The sequence below is a fragment of the Enoplosus armatus genome, chromosome 11 (genome assembly GCF_043641665.1).
Source record: "Enoplosus armatus isolate fEnoArm2 chromosome 11, fEnoArm2.hap1, whole genome shotgun sequence".
In the NCBI taxonomy this organism is placed as follows: Eukaryota; Metazoa; Chordata; class Actinopteri; order Centrarchiformes; family Enoplosidae; genus Enoplosus; species Enoplosus armatus.
Genome location: NC_092190.1, coordinates 2842533 through 2855652, shown reverse-complemented (window position 1 = coordinate 2855652; position 13120 = coordinate 2842533). Strand labels below are relative to the sequence as shown.

At 45.2% G+C, this 13120-nt stretch overlaps 1 protein-coding gene across 1 annotated transcript in view; it reads left to right on the top strand.

The window, feature by feature from the left end:
• The window catches only part of plcl1 (phospholipase C like 1), a 74937-nt gene extending 62320 nt beyond the window's left edge, over positions 1–12617 (top strand). The window contains exons 8-12 of the mRNA XM_070914636.1: positions 3618–3980; positions 6867–7070; positions 10209–10284; positions 10962–11071; positions 12172–12617. Coding sequence (XP_070770737.1) covers positions 3618–3980; positions 6867–7070; positions 10209–10284; positions 10962–11071; positions 12172–12378 — 960 coding nt within the window. The 3' untranslated portion in view covers positions 12379–12617. The remainder of the gene's footprint in view (positions 1–3617; positions 3981–6866; positions 7071–10208; positions 10285–10961; positions 11072–12171) is intronic.
• Positions 12618–13120: the final 503 nt, after the last annotated feature.

Below are 13120 nucleotides of genomic sequence, written 5' to 3'. Positions count from 1 at the left end.
CTCTTCATCTTAATGGGAACCGTCTCGTCGAGGTGTTCTTCTTCTCATTTTATATAAAGTTCCATTAGAAAAACAATTGTTAAGTTTGGAAAATTTCTTTTTCCAATTTAATGCATTTGAAAAAATAATTAAGGAATCCTCTACAGTGTGCGGAGCTGTGAGCAAGGTCATGGTCTATCATAGTGAACATCACCGCTCCAGATGTTTAAGGCTGATGTGTCCTCGTCCTCGTTGTCTTTTCAGAGGAGCATTTGGTTTGAAACTGATTGAATTAACTGTCACAGAGCTTCCCTGCTCAGCCACGGGCTTGTTGCTGGAAAAATGAGAATTGGATTGAAGTCATCGTTCACACACACACACACACACACACACAGTCTGCTGTAGCTGTCTATCTGGCATGCATGAAACTTCAGCTTTTCTCCCAGACACTCAGCCCTCACTCACAGCTTATGGGAGTGGAGACACACACACACACACACACACACACACACACACACACACACACACACACACACACACACACACACAGTATATTCTCTATAACAGTGCAGTCCAAGCCTAAGGGGGGCAGCCGGTCCTTGTTCAGTCAGTGTGACACATTCTCTGCTGCTTCATCCATCACCAGTTTCTCCCTCAGACTCCCATATTTATAAAGCGTTACAGTAACGCGGCCCTGCATGCGTCTGTGTCTGCACGATTTCGTTTCCCTCTCATGAAATTACATTTCAGTGTGAGACCTTAAAGACTTTCCTTAAAAACAACGTATAGACTCATACAAAGATAATCCCTCTCCCAGTAGAAGTGTCAGTGTCTGCAGAGATTTTGTTATTTTTCTGTGTTCGGGACGTTTCTGGGCGTCAACCTTTGGGCAGTGGGCGTGTAGCCCCCAGCCAATAGCAGCGCTCAGGGTGCGGGGGCGGGACTCTATAAAACTCTCTAAAAACGTAGCGGCCAGGTGGCTACGAGCCGATGAGGACGGGCCGACATTGAATTTTGTGTTTACAGACCGTAACCGACAAATCCTGCTCATTCTGCCTGTAAGTCCCTCTGGCTGTGTCCCACTTCAGGAACTACTTCCTTTGAAGTTTGCATTTCAAGACCAAAGAGCTCCTCACAGGTCGACACGGCCTGTCAGCTGAGGCGTGAAGTCCTGAGGAAAGTGTAAAGTGCGAAGTGGATCCTTTGCAGTCCTCAGTGTGAGGGTCAGCTGTTTAATAGTGCATTCAGGTACAATGTTGGAAGAAGTATTTAGATCCTTTACTTTCTTAAATTGTGTTTACCTGGTTTTGGTTTTAATCTTGCCTTCCACAACATCTGTTATACACATGTATGGCTTTATGCTTGTGTGTGTATACTTTGGTGCAAAACCTGAAGTGCTATATATTTAAAAACATTACAATATTAAAGTCCTGTATTCAAAATTGTACGTAAGTATAGAAGTATTGTCAACGATAAGTATTGTAAGTAAAAGTACTCATTGTGCAGCACAATGGATCCTATTGATTATTATTACGAATGCAGTATCATATAAACTAATGTTAATGTTTTACTTTTTCAAAGTGGACATATTATGTACTTTTATATACTGTTGGGTACTTAAGCCTGTAGCAATTAATCTTGATTAAATATTTTATAAGTTCATCGTAAGTTTTTAATGAAAAATATGAATCTGCAGAGTAACTAAAGCTGTCAAATAAATGTAATGGATACAAAAAGTACAATATTTGCTTCTGAAATGTAGAGAAGTGGAAGTGTAATGTTCAAGTAAAGTACAAGTACCTCGAAATTATACTGAAGTACAGTGGTTGAGTAAATGTACTTAGTTACTTTCCACCACCGGGATTAAAATGATGACATCCGCCCTCGGTTACAATACTAGGATAGTTTTTTAATTGAATATTGATAAACAAAACGTGGTTAGCCCAACTGCTGACCCCTGATGTAATCAATCAATCAATCCATCAATCAGTCCAGTTTATTCCCTGCTGAGGTGGAGCAGGCTGTGGTGGTGGTGGTGGTGGAGGGAGCCGCCCTGTACACCTGCATGAATATGACTGGATGTTTACCAGTCAGCTGGTCGCTAATTGTGAGCCGCTGATTCTGAAGCATCCATTAACTGAGCTAATGCTGCGTTTCTCAGGCTAGGCGGTCTCGGTATGGGAGAAGACTCAGGCCTCCAGAGGCCTCATCTCTGTGGGTTACGTCCTTCGAACACAGCGGCCCCTGAAATGGGACACAGCTACTGAGTTACATGAATATACATCTTGAACCCGATGAATAACTGTCCTGCTGCTTTTGTTTTCTGGGTTCAACAAGTGAGATTTCACCACAGAGACGAACAAGGGGAGTGTCTTTGCTGCTGCGGCGCTGCGGAACATTTATAACAACAGACACATGCAAATCTCAATATTCGTGTCTCTACGGGAGTTTTTTTCTTTCTTCATATGGATTTACACATACACACACACACACACACACACACACACACACACACTCTCTGGCTTGAGGCAAGTTCATTCTCATTCTCTGTAGGAAATGATAGATTGATGCTGTTTACTGCTGTAAACACCAACACAGATATCCATCCTTGTGTGCATATGTGTGTGTGTGTGTGTGTGTGGCTTTGTGAAGAGAAAACATTAGCCGATAATGTTTTATTGTGAAATTAGTTTACTCTCTGTTGCCGTGCACAGAATGAGTATGCAGAGACACACTCCGAGCATCATTTGTCCTCCCACTTACTCTGTGTGCGTGTGTGTGCATGTGTGTGTGTGTGTGTGTGTGTGTGTGTGTGACTGTCTCTGCTTACATGTTCGGGTGTTTTCAGCCTTTCTAGCCGAAGGGAAGGTAAAGTCCTCTGAAGGTGGGATCAGGAATGTAATAACTCAACCAGCATTAGCAGCAGCGCCAGGATGCTCCTCTCGTCGCACCGTGTAATTAACATTAATGCTGCGCCTTAATAGCTCCATGAGTGACACTTTGAAACAGGAAATGGTGTTTGAACTTCTCAGCTGAATGTTATGTGACTAATTAATCATATTTTGCTGCTGTAAACATTTAATGAAGTGCAACTTTTCGTCCTAATAATAAGAGCCGACTTGATGATTCTTGATGTCGAGAGATGAATAATGTACAGAGACATTTTAAACGCCGTCTGAGCGTCCGCGCCTCCTCAGGTGACAAAACATTAAACTTTTAAAAGCCCAGATAATCGAACGAATGAGCTTGTTCCTTCTGGCGAACACACTGCACTGTATTTGTAAGGTGTTGGTTGTCAGCACTACTCTGGTCCTCCGGTTCCCCCTGTTAGTGTTCAACACGGCCTTTTTTCAATCCTTTGAAAGTGTCATTAAGTTCCTCCGATCCTACAAATATATATAAACTGAAAAGGACCACAAAATACCTTGTCATTATGGCAGCATTCATTTTCTGAAAATAAGTGTTTTTTTGAACTAAGGTTGGTCTAAAGTCTTTTCTTAGGACAAAAATCAGAACCAGCTGTTGAGAAGAGCAAGAATCAGTAACCAGGATCAGTTGAGGTCCAGTAAAGGGTTTTATTTATGCACTGGTGCCCAGCAGCATGAATGGATTTCACCGTCATCGTTTCTCGTCTCCAGGTAAACATGCCGGAGCTGGCCTTGCTGCGCTTCGTGGTATTAGACGACGACTACATCGGAGACGATTTCATCGGCCAGTACAGCGTGGCCTTTGAGTGCCTTCAGCCCGGCTACCGCAATGTGCCCCTGCTGGGCATGGCGGGAGACCCCTTACCCCACACCAGCCTGTTTGTCCACGTGGCGATCACCAACCGGCGAGGAGGCGGGAAGGCCCAGCGACGAGGTCTGTCGGTGAGGAGGGTGGGGAGGCGAGGGCGGGAGTACGTCTCGCTGAGGCACACTGGCATCAAGGCGGTGGATGAGACGTTCAAACCGGCCAGTTCCCCCCTCAAAGAGGCAACGGACCTGCGGGAGGACGCTCAGGTGAGAGGGAATTAACAAGCCACTGATGAAATACATTGTTTGACATTGTTTCTTAAACCTGCAGACACAGAAAGGTAAAATGAGAGAGAGACCGGAGGGAAATAACAAAGAACGGAGTCTGAGCTGCCGCACAGATGCTAGCTAGCTCGCAGCTAATGTCCTTACAGTCTGTCAATGGGCTGTTTGCACACACTGCAGCAGTCAAATTCACATGAATGACGCAAGGTGAAAATTTGCTTTGCATTCTGTATGAACAGATTTGAATCTAATTGAAGTACTTTAATTGCCTCCATGAGCCGAACCATCAGGAAACCAGCATGCACCTGCCCCTTTCACCCTTTCACCTGGGGGGGGGGACCACCAACAGTTTTCATTTGGAATATTTTTGTGAAGAAATGAAAGTGAAAGTTTTGAGTGATTATAACCAGGACGTTGTTCCTGGAAAGAGATGGAAACACAACTCCATTCACCTTCATTGTATCGAGGTAGAGGCAGAAATCTCAGATATCTCACATATCCTGGGCACATAAAACCAAAACTATCTGCACCGGATCCTCCGAGAGGTGAGTGAGAACACCAAACCAAATACTTTCTCTGGCACTTTGTGTCTAATTGACTAAGAAATGCTAACAGCGGAGTCACAGCAGATCGGGTGTCACTCCGCTTTTGTATTTTTAGGCTTTGTTGATAAGATGTCTCGTTGTGAGGGTGAAGTGTACATGATGGTGCTGAAATCAGACTCCACCTGAGACTTCTCTAAGAGAGAGAGAGAGAGAAAGGGAGGAGGAGGAGGAGGAGAGCCAGTGACAAAAGAAGAGTGGAGGAGGATTATAAAGCGTCTATAAATACCAGCAAAAATAGAACCTGGTCGCACAGCACCCACTAGCTTATCACTGAATACAAACAATGTAGAGGTGGGCGATGTGAACAGAGTCTTCTTTCACTGTATATCTGTTTTTAGAGATATGAGATATGAAGTGTGTGGACACCCTGCCCTGTTTCAACATGACGATACCCCCGTCCCTCAAAGCCAGATCCACAAAGAAATGAGCTCCCAGTTTGGAGTGGAAGAACCTCAACCCCATCCAGCGCCTCTAGGATCAACTGGAACGCCGTCTGTGCGCCAGACCTTGACACCCAACATCAGTACCTGAACTCACCAATGCTCTGGTGGCTGAAGTGGGAGCAAATCCCCCCCCCCCCAAAGCCGTCCCAGAAGAGGCTGTTACGGCAGCATGTTGTATGAATAGTTTCACACTGTGGGAAAAATAAGGGATGTTCTTCTTGAGAAGAGTACGGTGGAGCTTGGGTCAGGGTGTGGTTAGCCTAGCTTAGCATAAAGACTGGAGAGAGCTAGCCTGACTCTCTCCAAAGTTGAAATATAAATATCTTGTTTCTTAAATCCGTACACAAACTGCAACGTAAAAAGGACAATCTGTGGTATTGTAGGAGTTGTGGAGTTGTGTGCTGTAACTATTTCTTGACGAGCAGTCCACCTCTCTGCAATCTCTCGGTGGCGACAACTTTCTGGCAAGTCACTGTCTGCGTCTAATGATAGCACAAATTGTCATATTTACATTTCTGTTGAGTTAATTCGTGTGTCTTTGAACTTTGGAGAGAGCCAGGCTAGCTGTTTCCCCCTGCTGACATTCTTTATGCTACGCTAAGCTAAGCTAAGTGCCTCCTGGCTCTGGCTCTGTACGTAACGCACAGACACAAGAGCGGCATCGACCTTCTCTTCAAACTTTCGAACTATCCCTTTAAATGGCCACGCTTTCGTAATAAGATGTTCAGCATTCACGATGGGTGTCATGTTTGGGTGTCCTCGTAGTTTTGGCCATGTAGTGTAGATTTATGGATTAAATAACCGAAAGGGAATGCCTGGGATAAAAAGGTATTTTTCTATGACACTGAGGCTCAAATCCCGTGATTCCGATATTCCCATAAAGCACTCCCGCTCATTCATTTGCAACATTTCCCACAATGCTTGAATAGCCTCCTCGGTGTGAATGGTGCCGCAAAATCTCATGTATCAACCCTGAAACAATCCGCCCAATCAAACCAGTCTGTCAGACACCCTCCCACACACACACACACACACACACACACACAGAAACACATGCACTCTTTTACAAACGGCTTTTAACCTGCCTGCTTCAATCTCATTGTCCTTTGCCTCCGACTTGAACTCTCTCCTCCTGCCTGTCCCTGTCCCTCTGCCATGAGTCCAGCTGTGGGCTCATCTGCCACAGTCAGTTATTATTCATCATGCCTCTATTGCTGTATGTCTGTCACACACACACACACACACACACACACACACACGCGCAGGCACACTTCCACACAGGTGGGGCGTGATAATCGCTGGTCCAGTTGGGGTTCTGCCAGGTGGTGCTCGGTTAGACGGCAGCGGTTTCCATTCTAGTGCTTGAATGTGCGAAAATAGGTGTTTTACCTTCATTATGAAGTGACCCAAAATGGCACTTCATCACACTGACACATGATCTGCTAACCAACCCAGTTCTGCATCCCGACACACCTGCAGCAGCGGAAAAACACTCTAAATGCTATGATTTTTCCGGTTCCGCATTTATGCCATATTGTCTTCTCTTTTGCCAAATGCGCTTAAGCTAAGGCTGATTTCACTGGATTAAAGGCGGCAATGACTGCCATATTGATTTAATTCACAAGAGAGACAGCAGATGACGGGGAAGTGTGTGTGTATGCGCGTGTGTGTGTGTGTGTGTGTGTGTGTGAATGGGGTGTGTCACCCTTTCTGACCTTTCCCAGCTTAGTTTTACAGCCGGAACTGTACATCTGATCTAATACTATTTTCTCTCTCCTCCTCTTCCTCCTCTCTGCTGTGTCTCATCACACCATTTCCAGAGCACCACCTCCAGTTTCAAAGAGCAGTGTGGGCTCCCCACGGTGGCCAAACTCAAGCAGTGCATCCAGAGCCTGGCCACGAGGCTGCAGAGCCCCGAGGGCACTATGGGGGCCACCATGGTGCTGAAGGAGGGCTACCCGTGTCTGGAGCAGCTGGTCAACCTCTCAGAGCCGACGCGCAAACTGCTCGCCGCCTACGACACGGTCAGTGAGCCGGATGAGGGTGTTTGTTTGCATTGTAGAGTTTACCGTTCATTTAAAGGGGTAACCACCAATTTTTGTACGTGTTTCTGAAGTTTTTAAGTTTGGCTTTGCACCGGCTGAATGCAGTCTGACCTCCCCGGCATTAAAAGAAAAAGATCGATGCTCTTCTTGCCTTTGCGATTGAAGAGCATAGATCCACCTGAGAACGCTTGAAATGCCGCAATAAGGCTGGCAGGCTGTTCATCGTATTGTCAACAAGACCCTGAAAAGACCAAAACCACCAGTGAATTTAATCCTATTTACTGGAAGTAGCCTCAAAGCTCCTTCCTCTGGGCCATAGAGCTCCATTATTGTCCAAAAACTATTAAAAACACATCAGTGAGCCACATGGTGGTGTGCCTTCATTACAACACACACACACACACACCATAAATAGCCACCAGTGCACCAAATATGTATTAATCAACGTCTGAAAATAGTCCCCAACTAATGCACACTATTTACTCCTGTTGAAGTGAGTAAAAACTACGGCGTCCGTCTGCTTTGGAAAACTGTTTGAAAGGTGAAACGTTATATTTGTGACCAGATTGATGTGTTCAGGAGGAGCGAACGGGCTGTTTTGTCTTTCTGTGGGATTTGCTGACAGTAAGGACAATGACAGTCTACAGCCATGCTCGTGGCTCTGTTAATTAAAATGCCAACATTTGCGAATTAGCACTCATAAAAAACTGTCCGTCTAGTTTTTGACCTATTTCAGTCCGGACAACGTAGAGCTGCCGGCGAGACTAAAAGAGTGGCGCTAGCCTCATCATTTCATGGGATAAAAGCAGCCCGTTTCGTCACACTCTTGTCAGTTTTGTCTCTGAAGTTTCTGGTCAACATTTAGTCCACCTGAAAGTCTTTTTTTTTGAAGTTTTTAAATGTGGTTTTGGGAGACTCAAGGCTATATTACTGAGCAAATACGCCGTCCTCAGGCATTAAATATGCAGAAAGACACTCCGAGGTGACATGCATGAAACAGTCACCCACACTCCTCCTCAAGCACACACACACACACACACACACACACACCCTGACTACCAGCTGCGCCTCCTCCTACTCGGTCTCCTCTTGCATCAGATCAGGACGAGTCTCTCCCACCTGTTTCAGCTCTTACACCTACACACACCTCAGCACGGAGAGGGCTTTTTTGTTTCTTCACCGTCGCTCCGTGTTTATGCACGTCAGCGGAGTTAATGATGTTTGAGTGTGAACCTGGCAAATGTGAGCCCAGCAGGTCAGTGTCATGAAGCCACAGTTGGTGTGATCTCCAGTCGTACATCACACCTCTTCAAGGCTTAGTCACCGCACACTCGCCCCCCCACCTCCCCCCCTCTCTCTCTCTGTCTGTGTTTCTGCCGCCCTGCAGCCAGACTTCTGTCCCTCTCTTCTTCATGTCTTTAATTCTGCGCTTTGAGTTGTTTTCCAACTCAGAGCATCCAAATCAATCCCACTGTGAATTTGCATTTCACTCTGATATAACAACTTGTTTAGGTCGGATGATCCGACTTAGAAGAGAAAATGAAGTTAACCCATGAGAACCCAGACCCATATGGGGAATACACCACAGACCAAGTGGACCACATTGAAGACATTTCTGATGGGGTTTTTTTTTATACTACCCCTTAATGTCAAAGATCTGTTTATTGTTTTATATTAATTTGTTCAAGAAACATGGTCAAAAGAGGTTGACTGTATACAGGACAGACTATTAAAGCATTAGAATCGTTAAATGGGTTTTAACTTATCTTCAGTATCAAAATACAGGCTTTTTGAAATGAGTTGCTTCCTTCACTGACTCTAGACTCTAGACTCTCTCTCCAGATATATTCAAACTCAAGACAGTAACAGAGTAACTAGGAGCTCGGTGAATGGCCACTTTACATGTCACACCACCATTTTGAAAAGGTCCCGACCTGCGACATGACCACCACACCAGGATGTTACGTATATGTGGCTTAGGGACTTAATGAGTTAAGATCAAGCACAAAGCTGTATAAGGAAGATGCTGGGGGCCTTTGAAGCGTGTGTTACACTGGTGTCACCGTGGGTTCTTATGGGTTAAACTGTAAAATGATCACCACAACTTTCGAAGTAAACATCCATCACGGTTCACACCGACTGGTTCCTGGTTCAAATTCTGTCCTTTGTGGATTATTATCAACATTTTGGGTGCAACTCAACGTTTTTGTACAGTTTTGATGTCTGATCCTCTGACTCTCGTGTTTTCCTGCCCTGTGTGCCAGGTCTCACAGTGTTATCCTAACTGACACCAACAATTGCCAAAACTATGAAAATAAAACCAAAGTTTTAATGAACTGAAATGATCCTTTAACACCCAACACTATATATACGTCTGCTTGGCGGCTCTAAATTAAGGTGTGAATGTGAGCGTGAGCGGCTGTTTGTCTGTTATATATTTGACCGTGCACAGAATGAGATACAGATACAGATAAAAGATAGATGGATGTCTCAGCTAGCTGTTCGCTTCATTTGAATAAATATGATAGAAAACACTCACCCTGTTGTCAATATTGCAACTATTGAACCCTGATTTTCCCTGAAGTAGTTTAAAACTGACAAAAAGCAGTTATTCTGTATCTGCTTGTTCCAGCTCTTAAGTGAAGCAATTTAGTTGTCGTGCCGAGTGAAATAATCAGAAAAGAACACATAATGTAGGGCTGCAAATCATTTTCAGTATTGATTAGTGAAACATTACTAATCAGTAATCGCTCGGTTTATATAACGTGAGGGAACAGTGACACGTGTTCATCAGAGTTTCCTAAAATGTAAGGTGTCTTGATTTCACATGGAAACCCCAAAATATTCACGTAAAAGCAGTAAATCTTTACATTTGAGAAGCTTGAAAAATGACTTAAATGAGAAATGAATTATCAAAACAGCTGCTGATACATCTCCTGTCGATCTGTTTGTTCAATTCACTAATTGTTTCAGCTCTGGTGTATTTTATGGACGCACCGTTATATGAAGTAAATGATTCTGCACACATTTTCCTCATTTCCAGCCTGACAGATTTGGTGTTTTGTGGACCGCCCTCTGCTTCACAGTTCAACGCGAACTTCCTCCCTGTCTCCGCAGATGATTGCCGCCCAGAAGCAGCTGATCGAGAGCGCAGACGGTGTCCAGGAGAGGATCGCTCAGGTGCAGAGAGAAGGTAAAGTGGCTGAGATGGGCGATCGCGGATAAAACAGCCGCCGTACAGGACGAGCCCAAATCCTTAAGATTCACCAAACGAGCGACTCTGACGTGAACATCAAACAGCTGAGCGTAATGAGGGCGACTCCTCAGAGGGCGAGCCTGTCAGTAAACAACATAACGAGTGGAGATCCAGCTCTCGCAGCCGTTTGTCAGTTTGGATTTCTAATTAGAAAAAAGCCGCTGTCACTTTTGTACTTTGTGAAATGAGGATCCATTGAGACATTTAAAAAAAAAAAAAAAAATGTCCAGCAAGTATATTTGCTTAAAGCGTTGTTTACAGTCACACTGCAGCTCTGGCTTACGTTGACATTTCTGATTTTCTGAACAGTTTCAGGTGTAACGGAGCACCGTGACAGCTTATATATAAACATCCACACAAGCCAAACCTGTGTATTTTTAAACCCTCTCACTGCGTTAGACGACTCCTGACCTTTAACTGCCAACATAAACGTTATGGTGTTACATAAATCCAGTATCTGACGACCGACCCATCAAGACATGTTGCTGACACTTGCCCCCCAGACATTTTGTGTGAAAGAATTCAACTCGTAACACTCGCCAGTTGACGTTTCCCCTGAACTTGAACAGCCGACACCAACACGCTGATGCCGAGCTCCTGTTTGTGTTTCGCAGGCATGGACTTCCACGAGGATCTCTCTCGGCTCGGGGAGAAGGAGGGCCTGAAGGGACGCAAGCTGAGCAAAGCTGTGGAGAGTTTCACCTGGAACATCACGGTGCTCAAGGTGCTGGAGCGCCAAACATAATCACATCAACACTCTAAAGGATTGGCGGCAGTTGAAATATTTTCCTTCTTTTTCTGGTTACTGTGACTGGCTCGAAAAGGAGAAGCTGATGGAGATCTGCAAATGTAATCAGAACTTATAAATCAGGCCCCACATTTATTTTGACGGACGTTTTCTTGAGCTCAACCATTTTGCAGGTCGTCCTGTTCATATAACAGCTTTCTGTACAAGGCTGAATGCCATAAAGAGGAACAAACTCCTTCCATGGTTCAGCTGAAGCTAATAGCCGTCTGTCATAGTAAATCCAAAATGGTTATTAATTGTTTTCAATCGTCCTCTTGTTGCCTTTAGGCCTCCATCTGCTGCAATTCCTCATCGTTGGGATAAGATGCTCTGTTAAGTTTTGAACTGGCCACTTTAATTTGACATGACGGGCCGCTTTATCGCCATGTTGGCTTTGGCTGAAGTGCCTCTTTGCCTGTAGAATGAACTGCATTTAACTCGGGATGGAGCTGCAGTTCTGATGTAAAGGAAAGGATTTAGTTTTTAGTTTTGTTATCCTTAATAATCAACCACTATAATCAGTATTTTTTTTTTTTTTACATAAATACAAATCCATGAAAGGACTGTGTGTAATGTGAAAGAGGTTGTGACAAACCACCCGACTGCAGTCCTCCTCAGCTCTCTTGCAGCTCTTTGTTTTGGTTTTCCCGCCTGCAGATCTGCTCCCGTCGACCTCGTTTCCAACCAGAACAGGCAGCTGTGTTCTGTACGCAAACAGACAAAGTTCGCAGCTAGTCGGTGAACAAAGTGGAGCAGCTGAAGAGTCAGATATTCTCTTCACGAGTTGGTGGAAACCAAAAAAAACGAGCTGAAAGGAGAGTGAATGTTGGACTTGCATTTGTCAGGTGGACAGACGCTTGGTCCGCTGCCCCCAAGTGGCCAAAAAAAAAATCAATGAATGCAGCTTTAATTGATTTCTGCAGTAGTTCAGGACCTCCTGCCAATCTCATTCTAGCTAGCAGCCTAAATGCTGAGTTTCCACCTTCTGCTTTACTTGAAATTTATTGCAAACTCGTGTGTCTTCCCGTGTGCTGCAGGGTCAGAGCGACCTGTTACGGGGAGCCAAGATGGATTCCCTGGACGCCCTGAGGCAGCTGGCCCTGGCGTGTGAAGCCTGTGGACTCACCTCCTCCTCCTCTTCCTCCAACTCCTCGTCCTCCACCTTCTCCACGGCCGAGCTGCACTACTCCTCCCACCCAATGTCTGGCCGCCGAAGCAGCACACACGGCAACGGACGTATCTGACACCCCCCCACCACCACCACCACCACCACCACCACCACACCCGACCCCCCCAGCCCCCCCCCCCCGGGTCCAAAGATGAAAAGGGAGTGGACAGAGTAATTACCGAGCATAACAGAGATAAGGAGATATGAGAGCGAGAAAAAAAAAAAAGTGCTGTCAAATGCACCACAGGAGACAGAGGATTGTCTGTATATCCCTTTATCCAGTGCAGTAAGCGTCTAGACTAGCCTAGACCAGAGCAGTATATCTGTCAAAGCCTTACGGTGGCTCCGATTCATCACCGACGGTCCGGGCCTACAGAGAGGGGGTTTTCATGAATGTCGTGACTCCGCAGTGGAGGAGCAAAGAAAGACTCTTCACGCGGGCCCTTGAACTCGTGACGGGCTCCTGCTTGTTTTTCGGAGAGAAGAATGTGTGACTCGGCATCATACCTCGGCAGGTTGTCCCTCATTAGAGAGGAAAGCGTAGACTCCTGAACGAGCAGTCGTGGGCCTGTTGGTGTTTTGTTTCAGAGGTAGAACGCAGAATGGAAATGAAGTTATTCTCTGCCTCAGCATTTCAGCTTGTCCCGAGGGGAAGGCAGCAAGATAACCTGTGTGTGTGTGTGTGTGTGTGTGTGTGTGTTTACAGTGTTGCAGAAGTGCTACAGGAGATTGATTGACAGGATGTGACCCACAAAAAAAACACACAAATGGAAAGTAACTAAGTAGCCTCGATTCTTTGTGATTCTTTTTTTTTTTTT